Source organism: Ictalurus furcatus, chromosome 18 (assembly GCF_023375685.1).
Source record: "Ictalurus furcatus strain D&B chromosome 18, Billie_1.0, whole genome shotgun sequence".
Lineage (NCBI taxonomy): Eukaryota > Metazoa > Chordata > Actinopteri > Siluriformes > Ictaluridae > Ictalurus > Ictalurus furcatus.
The window spans coordinates 10,633,316-10,649,307 of NC_071272.1; the positions used below are offsets into that span (position 1 = coordinate 10,633,316).

The 15,992-nt window shown below is 43.4% G+C and overlaps 1 protein-coding gene across 1 annotated transcript; it reads right to left on the reverse strand.

Annotated features, from left to right (window-relative positions):
• Window positions 1–791: 791 nt before the first annotated feature.
• On the reverse strand, window positions 792–15,020 carry LOC128622621 (uncharacterized). The gene is made up of 2 exons (XM_053649267.1): window positions 14,871–15,020; window positions 792–5,431 (listed from the first exon to the last, which is right to left on the reverse strand). Exon 2 carries the CDS (start codon window positions 2,239–2,241, stop codon window positions 1,525–1,527), a length of 717 nt encoding a protein of 238 aa, XP_053505242.1. The 5' UTR covers window positions 2,242–5,431; window positions 14,871–15,020; the 3' UTR covers window positions 792–1,524.
• Between the last annotated feature and the right edge of the window lie 972 nt (window positions 15,021–15,992).

Here is a 15,992-nt window from a genome sequence, read left to right on the forward strand (position 1 = left end):
ACATTGTATCAAAGTGACATTTCTTCAGTGTTGTCACATTAAAAGATATAATCAAATTTGTGAGATACTGTATGAAATCTGGGCTAACAGTGTATACACTTTATTAGGAACACTTCTACCACTGCAGTTATCTAATCAGACAATTATATGGCAACAGCACAATGCAGGTCACGAGCTTCAGTTAATGGTCACATCAGAATGAAGAAAAAGTGTAATCTCTTTGACCTTGATCATGGCATAGATGTTAGTACCAGAAGGGCTGGTTTGAGTATACCAGAAACTGCTGATCTCCTTGGAATTACACACACACACACACACACACACACACACACACACACACACACCAGTCTCTAGAGTTTACACAGTATGGTGCAAAAAAAAAGAAGAAAAAAACATTAATAAGTTTTAATAAACATGAATAAGTGACAGTTCTGTGGGTGGAAACCCTTGCTGATAAGAGAGGTCAGAGGAAAATGGCCAGATTGGTTCGAGCTACCCAGAAGGATATAGTAACTCAAATAATCACTCTTACAACCACGGTGAGCAGAAAAGCATCTCAGGATGCACAAAACATCAAACATTGAGGTGGATGGGCTGCAACAGCTGAAGACCACATTGGGTTCCACTCCTGTCAGCCAAAAACAGGAATTTGAGGCTATCATGAGGACCAGAAAAAAAAATCACCTGGACATTTTCTTTCAACTTTTCTTCAACTGTCCAGTTTCAGTGAGTCTGCACCCTTATAGCCTCAGATTCTTGTTCTTGTATATATACTGAGACCAGATCTGAATCCAATATATTTGAATGATATATAATGTTTTTGCAAGAGTGGGAAAATATTGCAAAGTCAAAATGTGCCACACAGATAGACTCAGGCCCCAAAAGACTGAGTGGTGTAATAAAATCAAAAGGAATTTCACACTGAGAGTGGAAAAAGTTCTGACATAATTTATCTTGGTTTTATATACACAGAGGCATATCTACAGGGCAGGCAAGGCAGGCAATTGCCTGGGGCCCTGCATACTGAGAGGGCCCCTGATATTTAAATAATCAGAAATTTTCATCTTAATGCCCAGTAACATCTCAGCAACCCCCTTAAAGGGGGCCCCTTTTCGGGGCACTAACACATTTGAGGACTCATATTTGCTCCTGTGCCACCCCTTCACACTAGAGTTGGGCAAGATTTAATTCCTGAAAAATTAACTGATTAACTAAATTAACTAATCTGGCTGTTACGGAACGGGAGGTGGAAGCAGAAGCAGGTGCAGATCAGCATCTTTATTTTTACACAGCAGACAAAAGACAGGAAACGCGGTCTATACATTACATTCAGAGGTTCAAATACTCATTTAATACTGCGCGAAGTGCACAGCAACATGAGGGGTTTAAATAACAAACACAATCAAACTAAAACACAGACACCTGGAGTAAATCAAGACACACCCTCGAACATCAACTAATGCTTAAACAGAAGGAGGACCAAAACCAAAACAAAGACACGTGTCCATATGCCACAGTTCAGTCTCAGGCATGTCGACGCTGCAGTGCCATCTGCTGACGGGAGCGTAACAGAACCCCCCTCCAACGGCGGTCCAGGGCCCCTGTGTGAGCTGTCTCTCGATGCATCGGAAAACAAAGCGGCCTTTGCCGGACATCAGACAGGCGGAGCACTACCCCCAGTGGGGTTGAAACTCGGGGCAACGCCCCGCACGGGGCTGGAACGCTGGGCGACCTCCCCAGTGGGGCTGGAACGCTGGGCGACCTCCCCAGTGGGGCTGGAACGCTAGGTGACCTCCCCAGCGGGGCTGGAATGCTGCACAGCTTCCTCAGCAGGACAGGGCAGCGGGACAGCTTCCTCAGCAGAACAGGGCAGCGGGACAGCTTCCTTAGCAGGACAGGGCAGCGGGACAGCTTCCTCAGCAGAACAGGACAGCGGAACAGCTTCCTCAGCAGAACACGGCAGCGGGACAGCTTCCTCAGCAGAACAGGACAGCAGAACAGCTTCCTCAGCAGGACAGGGCATTGGGACAGCCTCCTCGGTGGGAGAGACCTCCCCGCGGGTCTCCAGCTGGAGCTCTGAGGTCGACCTTTTGACCTCAGGTGGAGGCTCCGAGGTCGCCACGTTAACCTTGGGCTGGGACTCTGGGGCTGCGACCTCCTGCTGCTTGCGTTGCGCAGTGTGGTCCCCCGGCCACGGGAAGCCCCAGTAATTCGTGTAGCTCGGCTGCCCGCGTAGCGCATTGTAGTCCTCTGGCAGCGGGGGCGGGGGAAACTGTGCGGGGTGCGACGTGGCGCATGGCCCAATTTGCGGCCGAGGTTATTTGATCCAGAAGGCGGCCAGTCTGAGCTAGCAAGTTACTCGAGTCCCAGAACGACCGACTCCACTCCTCAAACTCGGCAATAAAGGTGGCGCTCATGCTGGTCTGCTGGTTTTCACACAAACAGGTTTTCACACAAACGTTCAGGTACCACTTCCAGTTTTATTTCACCTTATTATAAGATGAATCATTGGTAATAGTTAACTAGGGTTAGCATGTTTTGAGTATCGTTAGCAGTAGGTACTGCGAATGATGTTCACAACACTGGCGGCAGCACTTGGCAAGTACCGGTACTGTGTCTCTTGCCCTTGTGAATCAACGCATTATGTTAGTTAATATGTTAGTTTCTCCCAGGGGCTTAAACTGGCCTCTGCATTGGGGCTGTAGGCCTGAAGATTTTTTCTCTAGCCCCTAATAATTCTCCTCTTGGAGTGGTTTGTCACTATGTAACTGAACGTCAGTAAAAGAAGACGGCAGTGTTGTTATGTTGTACCTTCCGCGCTGTATTTTATCTTCAGTAAATTGAGGCAAGAGCAATCAGACAGGGTTCACAGGAAAATACAATGCAATGGAAATACACTGGAAATACTTGTGTCTTTTTGGCTGACAGGTCTCTAGCTCACAGAGTCTGTTATATAGATATACGCTGATTTTTTAATTTTGTTTATTTATTTTTTTTACCAGTAAAGGAGTTAAAATTGAAACACTAACATCCTCTCATGCTGAGCCAGGAAAACAAGGTATGTAAATGTCTGTATGAGATTCAAGTTATGTGAATATGATATGAGCAGAGCATAAGGACAGCTACCGTACTTTTCATGGCATTTTCAATTCAATTTTCAAATCAATTTTATTTGCATAGAGCTTTTTACAATGGACATTGTCTCAAAGCAGCTTTACAGAAATATATATAATATACATATAAACACAGGATACAGATTTTAAGTGCGTGAATTTATCCCTATTGAGCAAGCCGGTGGCGACGGTGGCAAGGGAAAACTCCCTAAGATGATATGAGGAAGAAACCTTGAGAGGAACTAGACTCAGAAGGGAACCCATCCTCATCTGGGTAACAACGGACAGTGTTAAAGTAAAAGACAGTTCATTGTGGTTTTTACATGAAGTCTTTGTTGAACTAGTCCACTGTTCACCAAAGGAGACCCGAGTGCAAAATTGTATGTGGTAATTGCAGTCCCAAGGCCATAGTAGAAACCATTGTCCCAGCAACCACAGCGATAATGTCCAGGGTAACAATTTCTTCGGTAACAATTTCTACGGTAACAATTTCTTCTAGGAGCACTTGTACTCCTAATTACAAAAATTTAGGAGTACGGTTGAAGTTTAGGGTTTTTTTTAGAGATGGTAACGTTAATGTGCCACAATATAAAGCACAAGTTGGCATGAGAAAACTTGAGCTTGTCAATTATGACAGAATTTAAGAACATAGTGTGAGACAAATTAATATACAGACAAATTAATGACAAATTAATATACCTTCTGATAAAGTAAATTTAATATTTTCAGTTAATTTTACAGGCTGTATGCAAAAGACAACAACCATTAACCTGTTCCATATTGTAAAAAATAAAAAAAACCTCAATGTTCAGTCTTTGAAGTCTGCTCCTCTTAAATATATTTAAAGCTACACTATTAGCCATTTTCCACCGTCATGGTTCTGGGCTGAAGACAGTTCTCGAACTGCTCTGAGTATATTGCGTATATATTTGAATAATCTCATATAGGATGTGATTGGGTGAGTTCATTTATCCACCAGATGCAAAGCGCTTTAGTATAACGGTGTTCATTACTGATGCTCCGATCAGGAATTTTATAGCCGATACCGATTTTTGATCTTGATCGACCGAAACCGATCCAGATACCAAACTTTTTTTCGTTTAAGCTTTAATCAAGAGGTCTATCATAATCAGTTAAATGTAAGCTCTCTGCTCATGGTCACTGTTAATTGAATTAAAATAATAGCAATGAGAAATACTGTTGGTTAATTGATAAATAAACAAGCATAACATATTTATTTTATTTTATCTTAAATAATAAAGAGTTCTAATTAAAAGTAGACTAACACAAGCATGATCCATATTAGGAAAAAGAAGGCTAATGTCAAACTGATATTAAATGCAACGCATAATAATTAAACATCATTTAATTTCTCATTTTATGAATTTATTATAATATCTACTTTTTAAATATAAAATGTTTTATGTGTAACTAAGCACATTTCCTGTCTTTACATTTTATTCGTTTTTTTTTTTTAATCAGTTGTTCCTTTTAGATGGGTTCCCCCAGTACAGTGTTGCCATGTCTACTAATAATATTGCGCATTTTGGGGGATTAAATCAAAACATGTAAACTGGAGTTTATTTTCCTGGTGATATCTGGCAACTGTGAGTTTAAATGAAGTGAATGCACTGTCTATTAGAGTTGGTGAAGGGAGAGCGGCAGCGTACTGTATGTGCACACTGAACAGTTGTTATTCTTGAATATGATTGGTGATTTAATAAAGAAGTTTGAATTAAAATCCACCTTGTAGCGTTACCATTATTATTAATTTACTGGCACCCGACACTGCTGTGGCTACACGAGCATGTCACAGTCGCAGGTTCAGGTCATTTTGCATTATCAATAAAATATGGCGGTTTGTGAGATTGGCAAGTTGAAGCAGATGATGTAGTGTTATGCTTGTCATCATAATGGCTTCTTTGCAGTATTTGCACACTTGTTCAGATGACTAAGGTGATGAAAAGCAGTGCGAAAGTAACTGTAGCATGGTGTAGATGCATTTTGGACTTGTAGTTTTAATTCCGATTGTATTATACAACTTTGAACAGGTCATTCACACCAGTGCGCCTAAATATTTTTTCACAGTTGCACAAAAAACTTTTCAGTTGCAAAGGAGAGTGAAATGGTCGCACTGTAGAGCCCTGATGTCCATGTGGAATTGAGGTCCACAACTATTTCATGGTACTTCAAGCGGTACCATCCTAAGCAATCTCCAGACTGTAGCCTCCAGTTGATGAGCGCTCCATCCAGAGGTAGGGCATCCGGATGGATCAGGTAGGTCGAGCGTGCAGAAAGGGTCAGGATCACTGGCATCTCTATAAAATCATGTGTGGCTCAACAGAAGGAGAGAGGGAGAGGGAGGTAAAGAGAGGGAGAGATTATTAGGTATGCTTACTATCCTGTGATGGATAGATAGTGTACTTTGCGTAAAAGAAAGTCTACTCATGGTAACCTTGAGTAAACAAATACATTTTCAGCCTAGACTTAAACACTGAGACTGTGTCTGAGTCCCAAACACTAATTGGAAGGCTGTTCCATAACTGTGGGGCTTTGTAAGAGAAAGCTCTTCCCCCTTCTGTAACCTTCACTATTCGAGGTAGCAACAAATAGCCTGCACCTTTTGATCTAATTAGGCGTGGCGGCTCATAGAAGACCAAAAGTTCGCTTAAGTACTGTGGCACGAGACCATTTAGTGCTTTATAGGTGTCACGTCTCGAGACGTAAGGAAGATAGGGACGGATGCAAATGCAGTTTTACAGTTTTATTGAAGAGAGACACAGGCAGGTAAATCCAAATCGTAATCCTCAAACGTAATCCAGAAACATGCAAAGGTCAGGCGATCGGCAAACAGGCATAAACTGGGCAAGGCAGGAATCAATGTCGTGGTCACGGAAAACAGGGTCGAGAAACAAAACGAGAAACATAAACTATAGCGAGGAACTGGGAGCGGAGAAACCAGCGTAGACTAAATATACTAATCTAAACATGGAACATAACATGGACAATAACTAAGACTATGACTACGGTAAACTATCATAAGGAATTCTAAACTAAGTATCTTAACTATTCTAATCTAATATTCCACGCTGTGTGCTGGGAGGCGCGCGGTATATATACAAACATGATCAGCGTCAATTGCTGACGGCTGACACCAATCTAGACACACGTGAAATAACAGCCAATGACAGAACAGGGAGGAGACATAACAGAAACATAACAAAAAGCACGTGTCCAATGTACACAATGTCAAGATTGTCAACAAACGAAAAGCAGGTCCTCGCGCACCTTGCTCGTGCACATGTGCCCACATGATCTCCAGTGCGCTGATTAAAGGGGAAACCGTGACATAACCCCCCACCCCCCCATGGCCGCTCCTCCCAGAGCGCCATGAAACATCCCTCTCTATTGGCGGTCCCGGCCCCCTGAGCAAAATGTCCCCAGCTGAACCAGGAGACTGTGCGGCATTCTTAGCACAACAAAAAAACAGATCGACGTCCTCGGCAGAAGAGGAAAGCGGAGCGACGTCCTCAGCGGAGCAGGAAAGCAGAGTGACGTCCTCGGCGGAGCAGGGAAACAGAGCGATGTACTCAACAGTGCAAGAAAGCAGAGGGACGTACTCAGCAGTGCAGGAAAGCAGAGGGACGTACTCAGCAGTGCAGGACAGCAGAGGGACATCCTCGGCGGAGCAGGAACGCGGAGCGACGTCCTCAGCGGAGCAGGAAAGCTGAGCAGCGTCTGCGTGGCAGGACAGCGGGACAACTTCCTCAGCAGGACAGGGCAGCAGGATAGCTTCCTCAGCAGGACAGAGCAGCAGGATAGCTTCCTCAGCAGAACAGGGCAGCAGGATAGCTTCCTCAGCAGGACAGGGCAGTGGGACAGCTTCCTCAGTGGGACAGGAGAGGGGAGCAATGTTCTCTGCGAGGCCCGAGGGAAGCTCAAAGATTTCCGCGAGGCCATAGATTGAAGCAAGGTTCTCCGCAAGGCCAGGGAGAGTAGTGAGGTTCTCCACGAGGCCAACGGGAGGAACGATGCTCTCCGCGGAGCATGAGGGGGGAACGATGTCCTCCGTGGAGCAGGAAGGGGGAGTGACATACGGCGCGCAGCAAAGAAGAGGAACAACGTTTTCAGCGGAACATGGAGGCAGAGCGACATCCTCAGTGAAGCAGTATGGCAGAGAGACGACCTCAGCCGAGCAGGACAGCAGATCGACGACCTCAGCCGAGCAGGAAGGCAGAGCGATGACCTCATCCGAGCAGGAAAGTGGAGCGAGGTCCTTAGCCAAGCAGGTAAGCAGAGCGACCTCCTCAGTGGAGCAGGCAAACAGAGCACTGTACTCAGCGGTGCAGGAAAGCGGAGCGACGTCCTCGGCAGAACAGTAAAGCAGAGCGACATCCTCGGATGAACAGGAGTGCTGAGCGGTGTCCTCAGCAGAGCAGGCTGAACGATGTTCTTCATTGACTCGGCAGGGAGGGTGGGAGATGGAACTAGCCCCGACCACAGACTCCCACTTGTAATAGATGTGGAACGGCAGGTCACCCTTGTTTGCCACATTGACTCCCTTCAACAGTTTATCTGGGTAGTAGCTCTGCCCTGGATCCCCAAACTCCTTCAAAAATAGTTCCATAAACAGCTTACTGTTCTCCCGTCCCCGGGATCCCATGGCTGCTAAACACTGTGCCCAATGGGTCAAAAAACCGGGACACCATGAACCTTATCCATTGCCTCTCGCTGGGCTTAGTGTCCGTTAAGCTCGAAAAATATGTCTGGCAGTCAACCAGAAAATAGTCCGTAGCCAAAGAACCCATCAAACCGATCTGGAAGATCCACGAAAGTCTCTTGCGGAAACTGGATCGAATCCAAGGCGGGGATGGTTTGCGTAGCGTGAAGTCTCTCTCGTCCTCGTGCTGCATCCATGATAGGCGGAATATTCTGTCACGTCTCGAGACGTAACAAAGATAGGGATGGATGCAAAGGCAGTTTTACAGTTTTATTGAAGAGAGACACAGGCAAGTAAATCCAAATCGTAATCCACAAACGTAATCCAGAAACATGGAAAGGTCAGGCGATTGGCAAACAGGCATAAACTTGGCAAGGCAGGAATCAATGTCGTGGTCACGGAAAACAGGATCGAGAAACAAAACGAGAAACATAAACTATAGCGAGGAACTGGGAGCGGAGAAACCAGCGTGGATTAAATGCACTAATCTAAACAATGAACATAACATGGACAATAACTGCTGGATGGTGGAGAATTGCTGCGCTGCTCATCAGCTGCCAGCCGTGTGTGTGTCAGTGGCCCCGCCCCACTGCCATCATCCATCATCCGGCTGTCCAAAACATTGGTAGTGCTGAAGCGGAGCTGTCTCTTCAGCACCACAGCGGCAGTCGCGGGAGAAGCACTCTTTACTTCTTGTGCACCAGCCTCCGGCCTGTCACCACATGGTATAAAGAACTTCAAAAGAGTTATAAATAATAATAATGAACTTTATTTTATAAAGCACCTTTAAAAGCAGCTTCTCAAAGCACTGTACACAAAATAAGCAGTACACAGAACAATAAAACATATAAAAGTTAATAAAAATAACAACATTAATAATAATAATAATAATAAAAAGAAGACATCAGCAGTCAAATGCAAGTTTAAAAAGTGTGTCTTAAGTTGAGCTTTAAAAATGCCAAAGGTCTGAGCTTCCCTGAGTTCAGGAGGAAGAGAGTTCCAAAGGGAAGGAGCATAGACAGAAAAAGCCCTGTCACCCATAGATTTTAGCCCGGTTTGTGGAACAGTTAACAAATTGCACTGTGAGGAGCACAGTCTGCGATTTGGGGTGAAAGGGATTAATAAACCAGATAAGTAATGAGGAGCCAAGCCATGTAATGCCTTGCATGTCAACATCATGATCTTAAAATCGACATGGAACCTGACCGGGAGACAGTGCAAGGACTCCAAAACAGGAGTAATATGTTCACATTTCCTGGTTCCCGTCAGGATCCTGGCTGCAGAGTTTCGAACATATTGCAATTTGTTGATTGTGGATTTAGAAACTCTGGCTAAAACGGTGTTACAGTAATCCAACCGAGTGACAACAAATGAGTTAATCAACTTTTCAGCCACAGAGAAGTTTAGCATTGGGTGAAGTCTAGCTATATTTCTGAGGTGAAAAAAGGATGCTTTAACAGTGCTCTGAATAAAAGAATCAAAGAGAGAAAGTTATTATTCATCCATGTTTTTATCTCAAAAATAAAGTCAGAAAGAAAACAAACATCAAGGTTTTCACCAGATCTTGAGTGAATGTACATTTGGGTATCGTCAGCAAAAAAATGATAACGGAGGCCGAGCGATCGCAGCAGATGCCCAAGGGGAGATAGATAAATATTGAAGAGAAGAGGGCCTAAAACTGAACCCTGAGGAACACCAGTGAGCACAGAGCTAGTGTCAGACCTGTAACCACCCATAGAAATAAACTGGGAACGGTCAGTAAAATAGGATTTAAAACAGTTTAAAACTGTCCCAGACACACCAAAAACACTTTCAAGTGTAAGTAAAAGAACATGATAGGTAAGGTAAGTAAAAGAACATGATTCACAGTATCGAAAGCAGCTCTAAGATCAAGAAGAATAAGAATGGAAGTAGCTCCAGAATCAGAGGCCATCAACAAGTCATTGGTAAATTTGACCAACGCTGTTTCAGTGCTGTGAAATTTACGAAAACCTGACTGAAGGGGTTCAAAGAGGTTATTAATTGTAGGATGATTACATAGTTGAGAGGCAACAACACGCTCAGGAATTTTTGCCAAAAACGGAAGATTTGAGCTGGGACGAAAATTGTGAAAATCATCCACAGCAACATTTTCTTTCTTTGGTACATTTGTAACAGCAGCAGTCTTTAGTACTGCTGGAACGACCCCAGTCTCCAATGATACATCTATAATGCTGAAGATAGTAGGGCACCAAACATCGAAGGACAATTTAAATTGGTTTGTGGGAATTGGATCCAGTAAGCAAGTGGTTGCTTACTGGATACCTCCCTTGTGAGAGCCTCAGAATCAAGCAGGGAGAAATGAGTGAAAGAAACACCAATGAACCGAACGAAGAAGTGGACGAAAAAGTGAAGAGGCAGAGTCAGGTGTAACAATAAGTTCTTTGCGAACATTATCAATCTTAGAATTAAAAAACTGAAGAAAAGAATTACATAGCTGCTGAGAAACAGGCAAAGTGGTAACAGCATTAACTTGGAGCAATCTGTTTATGATTTGGAACAAGTGTCTGGGATTATTTTGATTGTTTACAATAACCTGAGAGAAGTAAGATGATCTTTCACTAATGGAGATTAGTGCTCGGTAATCACCCAGAAGATCCTTCCACACTTGATAGTAGACATTCAGTCCAGTAAGACGCCAGAATTTAACTGCAGAACTTTCTCCTCCAGCGATGAGGGATGCAGATCGCTTAAGGTGGAAACAACCAAATCGGAGAAAACTGTCTGATCAATAGACTTCCACTTCTGGAAGGTTACTGTTCGGATGGTAGGCTCACTTGGATGATACAGTTCCAGATTTAAGAAGACAGCTGAATGGTTTGACAGTCCAATGTCAACAGATGAAAACTGTGATACAAACGAGCCATTTGCAATAACGAGATCCAGGGTACGTCCCTTGTTATGAGTCGGGTCAGTTACAAACTGTGTGAAGTTAAAACAATCAATTAGCGACAGAAATTGCACATGAATGTTAAAATCTCCCACAATTAGAATTCTATCAAACTTCATTCTCATCATTGACCCTAACCCTAAGTCAATAAACTCTGACATAAAAGCTGCATGTGTCCTAGCCTTAGGTGGTTTATAGACTGTAACAATGAAAGTGGATATGGGAGCAGAAATACTCAAGACCAGGCATTCAAATGATGAAAACTGGGGAACGGACACAGAGCTTTTGTTGAACTTCAGGTTATAAACCACAATAATGCCTCCACCTCTGCCAGATAGCCTCGGGAGGTCAAATACTCCAAAGCCCGCTGGAGTGATCTGATTAAGCAGGAGTCCATAATTTTCTTTATGCCAGGTTTCGGTTAAAAACAACAGGTTCAGCTTTTTATCAGCGCCTTGTTATTCACGGACCACGCATTGAATAACGCGGCATAAGCCAGGCTCTGAAGCAGACACGACGGTGGTTTAATCTCCACACGGGGAACCAATATTAAATTACTGTGATCAACACCAGTATGGAGCAGTTTGTTGGTCTTACGTCGACAGGTAGGGACAAAGATGTTAGGAGAGGATGAGACAGCAAAACTGCGCCTCGAACCCTGATGGATATCTGGTTTACGACGTAGCAATCCAGTGTCTCGACAGAGTTTGTAAGAGTCTTTGGCTAGACAATAAGAGCTGGCGTGTAGTGTATCTTAAGGCCATGGTCGTTGAGTGCACACTCACAAGGCCAAGGCACTGAAATTCTGGAGCGCATTGCGAGCACGAAGTCGTACAATCCACATACGCAGCCGGACCGAGGCGTTGATTCCGCGTTGCACGCTGCAGGTTATTCCAGGTGGAACACAGAAATAAAAACAATAGTCCAAAGTATATAAAATGGCACCACCACGTCACAATCGTAATGGCACTAAAAACAATATAACTTAAAAAACTCGCAGTTATTTAAAACAATATGACTTAAAAACAAGCGAAAACAAACAGATCTCTTTCTCCACGGCCTCCAATTTCAACAGCACCATATGCAGCTCAAGCGAGTCCTCATCTGCACTCAAAGGTGGAGAAACAACCGACATATACGCCTTTAAAACAGCGGCGTGAATGAAAGAAATGAAAGAAATGTGAAATGTAAAACAAGGCTAGTGGTAAGGTGATGCTAGTGGGCTAGTCACGGATGTTTGTAAGATCTGATGAAAACTTAGCAACAGTGCAACGTTACGATTGTTTTTTATCTAAAATAGTATTGGTGATATATGTAAATGTTATAAAAGTAAAAATTATATTTTTAAAGTATAGAAATTTAGAAAAAATAGCATCAGCTCGAGGGACACTGCTTCCTGCGACACTGCTTCCTGCGACTCAGCAAGACAACCTTCTTTCCTTCTTACTGTTATTCATTCTTTCCAAAGAATATTTTGCATGTTCTCCCCGTGCTGTGGGGGTTTCCTCCGGGTACTCCGGTTTCCTCCCCCAGCACAAAGACATGCATGGTAGGCTGACTGGCATGTCTAAAGTGTCCGTAGTGTATGTTTGGGTGTGCGAGTGTGTATGTGATTGTGCCCTGCGATGGATTGGCACCCTGTCCAGGGTGTACCCCGCCTTGGTCTCCAAATTGGGCCCAATTAGCCATTTTTCCTCCCCGGTGTCATGTGACTTGTTAGTGTTACAAGGTCTCAGGTGTGAATGGGGAGCAGGTGTGTTATATTTGGTGTCATCTTGCTCACACTCCCTCATACTGGTCACTGGAAGTTCAACATGGCACCTCATGGCAAGGAACTCTCTGAGGATCTGAAAAAAAAGAATTGTTGCTCTACATAAAGATAGCCTAGGCTATAAGAAGATTGCCAAGACCCTGACACTGAGCTGCAGCAGGGTGGCCAAGACCATACAGTGGTTTAACAGGACAGGTTCCACTCAGAACAGGCCTCGCCATGGTCGACCAAAGAAGTTGAGTGCACGTGCTCAACGTCATATCCAGAGGTTGTCTTTAGGAAATAGATGTATGAGTGCTGCTAGCATTGCTGCAGTGGTTGAAGGGGGGGGGGGGGCTCAGCCTGTCAGTGCTCAGACCATACGCCGCACACTGCATCAAATTGGTCTGCATGGCTGTCGTCCCAGAAGGAAGCCTCTTCTAAAGATGATGCACAAGAAAGCCCGCAAACAGTTTGCTGAAGACAAGCAGACTAAGGACATGGATTACTGGAACCATGTCCTCTGGTCTGATGAGACCAAGATAAGCTTATTTGGTTCAGATGGTGTCAAGCGTGTGTGGCGGCAACCAGGTGAGGAGTACAAAGACAAGTGTGTCTTGCTTACAGTCAAGTATGGTGGTGGGAGTGTCATGGTCTGGGGCTGCATGAGTGCTGCCGGCACTGGGGGAGCTACAGTTCATTGAGGGAACCATGAATGCCAACATGTACTGTGACATACTGAAGCAGAGCATGATCAGTATGCAGTATTCCAGCATGATAAGGACCCCAAACGACCTCCAAGACGACCACTGCCTTGCTAAAGAAGCTGAGGGTGAAGGTGATGGACTGGCCAAGCATGTCTCCAGACCTAAACCCTATTGAGCATCTGTGGGGCATCCTCAAATGGAAGGTGGAGGAGCACAAGGTCTCTAACATCCACAAGCTCAATGATGTCATCATGGAGGAGTGGAAGAGGAATCCAATGGCAACCTGTGAAGCTCTGGTGAACTCCATGCCCAAGAGGGTTAAGGCAGTGCTGGAAAATAATGGTGGCCACACAAAATATTGATACTTTGGTCTCAATCTGGACATTTTCACTTAGGGGTGTACTCACTTTTGTTGCCAGCGGTTTAAACATTAATGGCTGTGTGATGAGTTATTTTGAGGGGACAGCAAATTTACACTGTTACACAAGCTGTACACTCACTACTTTACATTGTAGCAAAGTTCATTTCTTCAGTTTTGTCACATTAAAAGATATAATCAAATATTTACAAAAATGTGAGGGGTGTACTCACTTTTGTGAGATACTGTATGAAATCTGGGCTAACAGTGTATACACTTTATTAGGAACACTTCTACCACTGCAGTTATCTAATCAGACAATTATATGGCAACAGCACAATGCAGGTCAAGAGCTTCAGTTGCTGTTCACATCAGAATGAAGAAAAAGACCTTTGACCTTGATCATGGCATAGATGTTGGTACCAGAAGGGCTGGTTTGAGTATATCAGAAACTCCTGATCTCCTGGGAATTACATTAAAATTCCCACATTCCCGAAATTGTCATATTAAAAGATATAATCAAATATTTAGAAAAATGTGAGTGATGTACTCATTTTTGTGAGATACTGTGTATATATATATATATATATATATATATATATATATATATATATATATATATATATATATATTTTTTTTTTTTTTTAGGGATGCACCGAAATGAAAATTCTTGGCCGAATCTGAAACCGAATATAATGAAACACTTGGCCGAAAGCCGAAGGCTGAATACCGAATGCGTTTTTTTCGCGCTTTTTCCATTTATTTTATCTTTTTTTTTTTACCATTGCATAAATTAAATAGTCAAATGTGCTTTTTACTATTTTGTCTTGCTTTTCAAAGAAAAAAAAAATCAATTACAAAAACTACAATTTCAAAATATTTATTTAACACTGGATATTTTTTTTTTTCATTCCAGCAGACATAGGCTACCAACAAGGTACAATATAACTTAAAATAAATAAATGAGTAAAATAAAAATATTTTGATGTGGTCATCATTGAGCCCCCTTTGAATAGCCTATGTTAGGCCTATAACTGACTGCTGAAAGAATGTAACACTCTGTAGCCTACAACAAAAAAGTGCATTAAAAAGTGTATTAAAAAGTGCATTAAAAAGTGCATTAAAAAGTGCATTGACGAGTGCAAAAAATGGTTCTATTCGGTTCTATACGACTGATTATATTGGGGATATATTCCGCTCGCGTCCCAGTACACCTCGCTGAGTATTATAGTAGATATAGTATAGTTAGATACGTTGTTAATGTTATGTTCCCTTAAATAAATACGTCTTTACCTGCTTCCGTACTCTACTCCCTTACGTCTCGCGATGTGACAGAATACTCCGGAACAGAAACAAAACAAACGCACAACTGAAGAGCATGCGCTCGTGCACGTAGCTCGTGCACGCGTGCGCCCCCTCATCGCTCCGAGCGCGCTGCCAGAAGTGGAGGTCGTGAAATTCGCGCATCTCACTCTGGTTGCTAGGCTATTTGGCGCGTCATCAAACACATCATTGTTCGGTCAAATTTATTCGGCCTTTTCACTTATTTCGGTTGCAGAACCTTGATGATTACGGCTTACGGCTCATGGAAATCAAATATCCAGTGTATCAGTGTATCCAAATAAAGAGTTTATAATACAGAAATGTCAATCCAGAAAGAGCCCTAATCAGCTAATTAACTCAAAACACCTGAAAAGGTTTCCTGAGCCTTTAATCTCTGTCTGTTTCAGTACACACAACCACAATCATGGGGAAGATTAAAGTAAATTTTGCATTATGTCCCAGAGTCTGGCAGAAGAGTGGAGAGGCCCAGAATTCAAGTTGCTTGAAGTCCAGTTTGATGTTTCCACAGTCAGTGATGATTTGGGGTGCCATGTCATCTGCTGGTGTTGGTCCACTGTTTTTTTCCAAGTTGAGAGTCAATGTAGCCTATCAGGAGATTTTAGAGCACTTCAGCTTCCATCTGCTGACAAGCTTTATGGAGATACTGATTTCCTTTTCCAGCAGGACTTGGCACCTGCTTACAGTGTGTCACGTTTCGTGACGCAACGGAGATAAGGACGGATGCAAGTGCAGTTTGAACAGTTTTATTTAAGAGAGATACAGGCAGGTAAATCCAAAACATAATCCAATAACGTAATCCAGAAACATGCAAAAGGTCAGACGATCGGCAAACAGGCATACACGGGACAAAGCAGGAATCAAGGTCGCGGTCACGGGATACAGGGTCGATATACCAAACATGAAACATAAACAATCGCGAGAGACTGGGAGCGGAGAAACCAGCGTGGACTAGGACTATGACTATGACAAGGAATCTAAATGAAGTATCTAATCTATTCTATATTCCACGCTGTGTGCTGGGAGGCGCGCGGTATATATAAAAAACATAATCAGCCTCGTAATGGCTGACGG